The sequence below is a fragment of the Miniopterus schreibersii genome (genome assembly GCF_964146895.1).
Source record: "Miniopterus schreibersii genome assembly, chromosome: 4".
Classification (NCBI taxonomy): domain Eukaryota; kingdom Metazoa; phylum Chordata; class Mammalia; order Chiroptera; family Miniopteridae; genus Miniopterus; species Miniopterus schreibersii.
The window spans coordinates 68,038,420-68,047,621 of NC_138105.1; the positions used below are offsets into that span (position 1 = coordinate 68,038,420).

Genomic DNA, 9,202 nt, shown 5'->3' on the forward strand with positions numbered 1-9,202 from the left:
AGAGCCTCAGTGAATCCACCTGAATGATGAGACTGATGATAGTTCCTGCTGTTTGGACAATTAAAGGAGCTGAGATGCTTCAAAGGCCCTGGACCAGAAGGATGGAGGGGAAAATGCAGCAAGGCACCCATTGGGAAGGACAGGTGACAGGAGCAATGCGTTTTGACTTTTGTGTGTGAAGTTTGGGAGGGGGGTGGTGGGCAAGATAAGCCAGAAGGGAGGGGGAGAGGGAAGGTGGTTTGTGAGGGGACTTCCAGTTAGCAGGCCCACCTAGCCCAGCATTGGGTGGTAGAGCGAGGCTGACTGGGCGGATGCTAAGTGGGCCATCTGGGATGTACTTTTACTAACAAAGTACCTGTTATTTACCTGAAATTTAAATTTAACTGAGCACCCTGTATTTTGCCTGACAACACTAGCTAGGGTGCAAGGAGAAAAGAGGAAGAAAGTGGGGATGACTTCTGGGTTGGGGGCCTGGGCACCCCTCTCCTACCCCACACCTGCCTGGGTGCAGCTATCTCCCTGCTGTACCCCACCCTTTCCCCACAGAGGCACTGCCAGGCGTGGAAATAGCAAGAAGCGCACCTCCTGGCCCCCCACTTCCAAGATAGGGTCCTTGCCACACCGCTTTCTGAGAGTTCCCCTCCACGACCCACAGCTAGGCCTTTTCCCCCCCCATGGTGCAGCCTGGTTTTCCCCCCACCCCACCCACCCCATTCATTACTCATTAACTCGTAGGTAACCTTGACCTGGTTGAATCAATCCATCTGCCCTATGGCTCCTTTCCCCCATGCTTTCATGCACGCTCGGCAGAGGCCTGGGCACCAGGGACCCCCATCCTGGGAGGACATAGGGGGCAGGTTTTGATTCTACCTTTGACTTCTCCAGCTTGTTCCTGATCTGTACACTGGACATCACAGTCATGTGCCTCCCTCCAAGTCTTGGGGTGACAAGCAGGTGGCATCAGGCAAGCAGAACGCTCAGCCTGCACCCCGCACGTAGCAAGCGCTGGACCTGCTTGAACTGTATACTTATTTTTGCTAACACCTGCTGCTCCTCCCTCTTGCCTGATTTCTTTGAGAGCCCCAACAGGCCTCCCAGTCAGAGTCTTCCCTTCCTTCCTCTCCCTCATCCTCTGTGTCCAGCCCTCACCAGCCCCTAGACTGTCTCTCTTAGCCCATCCCTTCTCTCCACCCCTGTGCTCCCTGGCTTCCTTGCTGTAGACTCACCTCGTCCAGTTCATCCACGTCACATTAACTGGGAATTTTTCCCTAAAATACACCTTTGTATTCCTTCTGCAAAGTTATGATGTATAATTCATGAATACGTGCAATTGACAGCAAATGTCTCCATGAAGTTCAGCTGGCAGCATCTTGTCTATTTCATGTATCTGGTTTATTTCACATGCCATAGGTGCTATTTCCATCCCCACTTTACAAATGAAGAAACTGAGGGCTTTGGCCACTTTCCCGACATCTTCTAGCTGGTGAGAGCTGGGATTTGAACCCAGGCAGCTGAACTCCAGAGTCTGTGCTCCTAAACAGTGTGAGTTTCTGACTGCTACTGTAACAAACGACCATAAGTGTGGTGGCTTAAAACAATATTGATTTATTATCTCATAGATCTGGAGGGCAGAAGTCTGAAATCAATGTGTCAGTAGGGCTAGCTCCATCTGGAGGCTCTAGGGGAAAATATGTTCCCTGCCTTTTCCAGCTTCTAGAAGCTGCCTGCATTCTTTGGCTCATGGCTCCTTCCTCCATCTTCAAAGCACATCACTCTAGCCTGTTTCCATCATCACATCTCATTCTCTGACCCTGATCCTTCTGCCTCCTTCTTATAAGGACCCTGGTGATGACATTGGGCCCACCTGAAGAATCCAGAATAAGTACCCATTCTAAGATCCTTAACTTAATCATATCTGCAAAGTATCTTTTGTCATGTCATGTAATATATTCACAGATTCTGGGGATTAGGATGTGGACATCTTTGGGAAGCCATGACTCTGCCTACCCCAGAAGCCTGTAGATAAAGCACTGACACTGTCTGGCCATATCCCTTCCTGCTTTAAACTCTTCCTTGGTGCCTCTGGGCCCCAGCACAAAGTCCAAGTGTGTCTGCCTGTCTTTAGGTTTCTGCCAGCTGCTCTTGCCCTCCCACTGGCCCCTGCCAACCTTGCAGCAGGACTTGCAAGCTATTCTGGGCTTCTCCACTTTGCTCACCCAACTTCCTCACTCTGCAATGCCTTCCCACTTCCTTCTTTGTCTGGCTGGGCTATTTATTCATCTGGGCCCCAGTTTCACTTGTTTCCCCCTGCAGGAAACCTTGACCCCAGCCTGGTTCCCCATCCCTGTCCCATGTCTGTGGCCCCCGCTGAGGAATATTTTTCAAAGCTTCAAAGGGGATCCTGGGTGCTTTAGTTAAAGGGTGAGGTGGGAGGCAGGGAAGGGGGACAAAATGCATTTTGGGAGTCTGTCCACAGGTGTGTGTGCACAGGTGAGTCTCTAACCTGTGGTCACTCAAGTTTCAGGCAGTCCATGAAAGGTTAGTCTGTGTTGCTGGGCACTGCGCTGAGCCAGATACTCATATGTGATACTCAGTGACCCCCATTTTACATATGAGAAAACAGAGATTAAACCACTTATCCAGGGCCACATAGCAAATCAGGGCAAGATTGAGGTATGGTTGCCAATGTTTTGAGTCCTGAGTCTCCCACCAACTCCTTAGCTGTGTGGACTTGGGCAAGTTAATTAGATTCTCTGTGCCTCACAAGCTTTTTAATGAATTTAGGTCCACGGTTAGCTACTGCTACTTAGACTTTGCCTGAGCCACTTGTGTGTCTTTCAATCACCATTTTTCTCACCTCCAGCCTTTGCACATGCTGTACCTCATCTGGGCCTGCATCCTTCCCACCACTTCTCTATTTACCTTCCCTGACTTCCCAGGCTGGGTCAGGGCCCTGTGATGAAGCTGTCTGATGACATGTCCCTCTCCCTCCCCCCCTCCCAACTTCCCTACCCCTGGGTCTGGGAGCCCCTTCAGTGTTGGGACTGGGTGGGTCTTGGTCACTGCTCTGTCCTCAGCATTCAGCATAGGACCTGCTCACAGTAGTTGTTCAATTCATATTTATTGCATGTGTAAAGCAATAAATACTGCAACCACCCCCTCCAGTGAATACCGGTTTCTAAATTGTAAACACAGCCCCTGTGTTAAACCTCAACCCCAAGAAAGGCAAGAAACCAGGGGAGCAAAACAGGTAGGTCATTATTGTACAGCTGCAAGTTGAGGGTGGTCCTGGATGGGGACAGGGCTGCCTCATAATTGGGGAAGAGGGGGCTGTCCGTCTTCTTCTGAATGGGCTCTGGGAACATGGCTCGCAGGGAGTTGGGGGGGCCTTATGAGCACAGGCCGCCTTCCTACTCACCCCCACACTTTAGGAGAGAAGCTGGAGTGAGGAATGTGTGTGAGCAGAGAAGGAGGGTGGAAAAGCATGGTCCGAGATGGGGGGATGGTCACAGCAGCTCTGGCCCACTGGCTGTTTTGTTGACTTTGGACAGGCCTTCCCGGAACCCAGATTCGGTCACTCTAGAGGCACACAGCCAGGCGGTCGGGGAGCTGAGGGGTGCCAGGCCCCGCCCCCGAAGCCCCCACCAAGTCCAACGGGGGACCCTCCGGGCCCCGCCCCCAGAGCTGTCCCAGTCCCACCCCACTCCATCCCCAGAACCGCCGGGCAGTCCCGAGGGTGGCCAGGCCCCGCCCACCCACCATCACCCAATCCCTGCCCAGCGCCCCGGCCCCGCCCACCCCACATCACCCAATCCCTGCCCAGCGCCTCGGCCCCGCCCACCAGAGCCCCGCCCGATTCGAGCCCGCGGCCCACGCTCGCTCGCGGCTGCCGCCTGCCTGCGGAGCCCACTAGCTGCGGTGAGCGGGGAGAAGGTGAGCGGGGAGCCTCAGGCAGGAGCTGCGGGCAGGGCGGAGGGGCAGAGCGGGAGTGTCGGGTGCACACCCCTGTTTCCCCACCGCCATTGTCTGGGCCACCTTTCCGCCCCACCTCTGTGCTCAACCGGTACCTCCACTGCCACTGCAAGGGCATGGCCACCCGCCTCAGGATGGCGATGATTGCCGTGAAGTAGATGTAACAGATGACCTGCAAGGAACACGGGTGGGCATGGGGCCCAGTGAGACCAGGACCACTGGGGATGCCGGGGGTGGGGCCCATAGATAGTACGCAGAGGGCTGAGCCGGCTGGCTCGGAGGTACAGCAGGCGAGGCTAGGGGGGTGTGTGCCAGGAGGCTGTTTGTCCTCGCTCTCAAAACTTCCCTCAGGAGTGGGAACGAGATTCCTACCATGACATAGTAATGCCGAAACAGCTTCAGCTTGGCCAGCTTCACTGCCGCTGAGGGGTGGCACAGAGTGGGGGTCAGGGGATGGAGGCAGGAGGCAGGATCAAGGGGAGAGGGCTGGAGGTGGGCTGGGGACAGGAAGGACATGGGGCAGAAAGTCTGAAAGGGGATGTCCAGGGGACAGTGAAGGGGATAGAGAAGCAGGAGAGGGCAGTCAGAGGGGAGGAAAGGGACATCTGGGGGTCAGCACGAAGGGCCTGGAGCAGGATGGGGACTGGGGAATAGCAAGCCCCAGGGAGCAGGGCCTCACCCTTCCTGTTGGTGTTAGATGCCCGATAGACCTGGGAAGGAGTGGGGGACACAGGGAACAGTCAGTGCTGCTGCCACCCATGTCCATGTGGGGGGCAGGGTCTGGGCCTGGGGGAGGGCAGGGGCAGGAAAAAGGATGGCAGATGAGATCCACCAGAAAGGGAAGTCCATGGTCACTAATGCTCTCCTTACAGGACTTGATGACAATGTAGGCCAGGTTGGCCAGGACCTGTGGGCCTGGGATGGGGTGGGCGGCGCACCCAGGTGGGGCCCCAGATGCACCTGTATCAGGATCTTGATCCCAAAGATCTCATCAGGCAGAACATACTTGACAAAGGCCCAGCCAGAGCTGATCATGGCAATAGTGATGAAGAGGAGGACACCCTTCAGCCTGGAGGTGGGGAGGGGGTGTGGTGAGATGGGGCCCACCACCTTCTGGCAGAGAAGGTCACTTACAGGTGTGTGATGTAGTGCATTACAGCTGTTGATGAAGTAGTTGACCTGGAGGTAGACAGGTAGATGGACAGTCAGAGAGATGGGCAGTGGTTACAAATAGGTGGATGGTGGCGGTTTAGGAACAGGACAATCACTGTCAGGTGGGTGGCTAGAAAGTCGACTGGACTAATGGTTACAATCAGGATGGTGAGTGGACTCAGAAATGGACAGTCACAGCCCAAAAGATAACTGGACTGAGGGATAGGCAGTCACAGCCACAACAATGAAGATCATAGTTAGATGGATGGAGACTGAGACAGTCACAGCTGTACAGAAGGACAGATAGATGCAGTGGATGGACAGCTGGACACAAGAATGAAATGGACACATGGATAGACACACGGAACTGCCAAGCCCAGGGTCTGCAGAAATTTGGGGAGTGGCCTGTTCAGACTGCTTCAGGGACCCAGCCTGTCCCTGCTCTGGGCCCAGGTTCTCACACTAAGGAAAAAGGAGCAAGATACTCCTGGTGAAAGCCAGGACCACCATGAGCTAGTGGATCTTGAAGACTTTGTACCTGGCAGGGGGGTCAGGGCAAAAAGGCCTATGGAGGCATCAGTCAGGGGCATGGATGGGAGTGGTGAATGGAAATGGAGAACCCCCAGGGGCAAGGGTATTATGTGTTCTTACAGAGGACAGATACCCAGAAGATGCCAGCGGCCAGGAAGCAGGCAGACATGACCATATGGAGCTTGAAAGGGGAATTTCTACCACCAATAGGAATCCCTCAGGGTTCTTCTCCTGGATCACTGCTGGGGAAGGGGCAGTATGGGGGTGGCAGAGGTTGCATGCTAGCTCTGGACTTGCAGAACCACCACTGGGTCTCCAGCTCTCCTACTCTCCAGCTGACTCACTCCCCCACAGTCTTCCTATCTTCCAAATGGGTACATTGGCGTTCCTTTCATAGCACAGCTACCAGGAGGATCTGATGAAGCTAAACTCAGCATCGTGTACCTGGCCTGTAGTTAGGGCTCTGTGAAACTGCTGCCTTCCCATCCACTCAGTGTGATGTTGAATGGCCACTCCTGTCCCCCCATCAGGTTGTAGCAGTTGTGGAAATTGAGGCTATATTAGCCTTCCTTGGCCCTCAAGCCAATCACCATGCGGAACTGGGTGGTGGGGGCAGAGAGAGGAGAGAGGAGGCCTCACCTTGGGATAATGGGGGAGCCTGCAGACACAGACACTCAACTTGGATGTCACTTCCTCAGGGAGACCTTCGCTGGTCCTCTGGACCCAGCCCATCTCTTTCCCCCTCAATTAAAATGTTGATGTAAAAAGAAATAAATTTTTAAAAATGTTTTTATTGGTTTTAGAGAGAAAGAAATATAGATTTGAGAGGAAAACATGGATCAGCTGCCTCCCACATGTTGGGTATCAAATTCGCAACCTGACCAGGAATCAAACCCACATCCTTTCTGTGTACGGGACAATGCTCCAACCAACTGAGCCATACGGGCCAGGACAAGAAATAAAATTAAAAAAAAAAAAATCAATAAAATGTTGATGGTTTCCTGCCTTGGACTCTGGAATCCAGCACACCTGGATTTGCATGCAGGCTCTGTGACTAAGCAAGCCACATACCTCCAAGCCTGTGTAAACACTGGCAAAATTGGCTTTATAGGCATGACATTTTCACAGCATCCCTGAAAGATAGCTACAAGGAAACAGACCTATGAAAACTGCTTCACATGGTACCTGGTGCCCAGTGGGCATTTAATAAATGCTAGCTGTTCATTTCGACTGTGAGAACTGGGGCTGTCTTGTTCATTGCTATGTCCTCCCCCTTCTCAGCTCAGTGCCTAACACATATTGCATGAGATATTATTATCCCCATGTTCCAGACGAGGAAACTGAGGCTGAGAGAGATCAAGGGACTTGCCCAAGATCATATGGGTGAGAGGCAGAGCTAAGATGTGAATCCAGAACTGGGGGGAGGTGGCTTGGACACTTGTGTGCTTCACTGTCCTTCAGCAAACCCCTCAAAGACCATCACCACAGGGGTCTTCTTTTTCGTTTCCTGAAGGCCCAGACAAAGGAAGCTCATGTTCATCTCCAGATCCCTTGGTAAGGAAACTGAAGCTGTTCAGCTAGTTGTCTGGTCGCTTCTCCCCCTGCTGGACACCAAGGAGACAAAGGCAGTTCAGACTTCTTCCCACTTGCCCAGCTCTAGGGCTCTGGCACATGGATCCCCCAAGGGCCTCAGCCGCCCCCCCTTCTGGCACCCCTTTATTTAGGACAGCTCCAAAGAAGTGACAGAACAGGCTTCCCGGGCCTCCCTTGGAGGCTGTGTCCCCAAACCAATCCCAGGCAGGAGCAGAGTGGCTCTGGGTCCTCCCGCCACTGTTCTGAGATTCCAGGAAGAAAGCCTGGAAGTCCCCCCACCGGTGAGTGCCGTCCTGAAAGCAGAGTTATTCGTTCTGGGGTCTGGCCCTCAACTCCCGGAAAACTTTTAGATCCCCAACTGATCCCCCAGCGTGATTTCAACTAGTCCCCGAGATCCCAATGACTGCCCAGAGGATCCCATTGTAGAGCGAGTCCCCGGGGATTCTTCTGGAAGGAGCTAAGGGTCGTTAGCTCCCTCAAAACGATACCAAGGATTTAGAGAGCTAAGAGCCTGGAGGTCCGGGAAGATTAAGACCCGCCCCAGGTGGGCGGGGCACGACCCCGGCGCGGTCACGGGGCAACTCCATCCGGAGGATTGAGGATGCTCCTGGGACGAGAACACTCCGGTCCTGGAAGCGGGGGCCGCTGGACCACTCCATCCCGCGCAAGGAGCGGGAGAAATAGGAAGAGACCACTCCACGCCAGAGGCTTCTCTGGGACAAAGCTGCGTCCCCGCCCCAGACCGCTGCGCGGCGTGACTCACCGTCAGCGCCAGCGGGAGAATGCGCCCAGAACAGCAGCCCAACAGGGGCAGCAGAAGTTGCCTCTGCCCGTACTCCGCTGGGCTCCCGGAGACGAGCCCCCTCCTCTCTCTCAGCGCCACCTCTGGAGCTACCGCCTCCCCTAACACCGCCTCTGATGCGCCCAGGCCCGCCTACCGATGAGCCAATTGCCGCACGGTGGAGGCCGACCTTTCGGCTTTTCCAGCCCACCCAACCAGTCGGCGATTGCCTCCTCACAAACCCGCCCCTCAGACACCAAATGGACAGCACTAGCTCCGAATGGGAGTGCTGGTAACGTTAACCCCGCCTTCATTCTCACCAATCACTAGAAAAACGGTCCCGATGTAATTTGATAAATAATCCAGCTAACCAATCGTAATAGACCTGATATAGGACCCTTAAAGCATTTCCGCACCAGCTCTTAACTCACAGACTGGTCCAGGACTACAGTACCCAGAATGCAGAGGGAGCAGACAGCTCAACAAGGTATTAAGTGAACTACCTTTCCCAGGATTCTCAAGAACTGGCTTCCACTTTCCTAACCTCAGGATTTGGCTCCCAGCCGGAGTTCAGACTTTTGGTAAACACTGCATCTGCTGGGGCCTATCCTGTTCTAATCTTTTTTATCAACCCAGAAACCTAAACCTGGCCCCAGGCTAAATCTTGACCCTAGGATAACCTATGACCCCAGGCAGAGTCTCAGCCTTACGTGAAGCCTCCTATCCCGGAGTGAGTTAACTGGAGTCCCACCACCAGATTCCAGGCTGGACTTGACTATGGGCTAAACCCCGACCCCAGGGCTGAGTTCCCTTCCTGCAACTGAGCCCTGACTTCACCCTGAAACCCAAATTCCCCACGCCCTTCTCACCCTCGACCTACATTGAGCTTTCACCTGTGGTTGAGACCCTCGCCGCCAACGGTCCTGACCCCAGATGAGGACGGACCGTTGGATCCTAGTTAGAGTGTTAGAACCCCCAACTCGGTTGCTGGCCCCTCTGCGAAGCCTCTGACCCATTTGAAATCCCATTCCAACTTCAGTCGCAACCTGGCATAAGTACCAATTCCAATTTGAGTTTGAGACCAAAGCTGCGACCCTAATCCCAGCCTAAGCTAACTGTGCCCAGACCTCAGCCTCCCTCACACTCTGGAGCACAGACGACTTTGCAACTTGA

General features: G+C 54.0%; 2 protein-coding genes across 2 annotated transcripts in view; both read right to left on the reverse strand.

The window, feature by feature from the left end:
* Positions 1–9,202, reverse strand: part of C3 (complement C3) — a 79,766-nt gene that overhangs the window by 32,730 nt on the left and 37,834 nt on the right. The gene's annotated exons all lie outside the window — the stretch shown is intronic.
* GPR108 (G protein-coupled receptor 108) lies at positions 244–8,343 on the reverse strand (the record flags this gene model as incomplete). The annotated part of the gene is given in 11 exon segments (XM_081134006.1): positions 244–3,634; positions 3,637–4,394; positions 4,880–5,164; positions 5,588–5,637; positions 5,641–5,662; positions 5,766–5,844; positions 5,847–5,894; positions 6,146–6,215; positions 6,219–6,254; positions 8,012–8,182; positions 8,338–8,343. Coding segments are annotated over 11 exon segments (1,653 nt in total). The 3' UTR covers positions 244–3,506.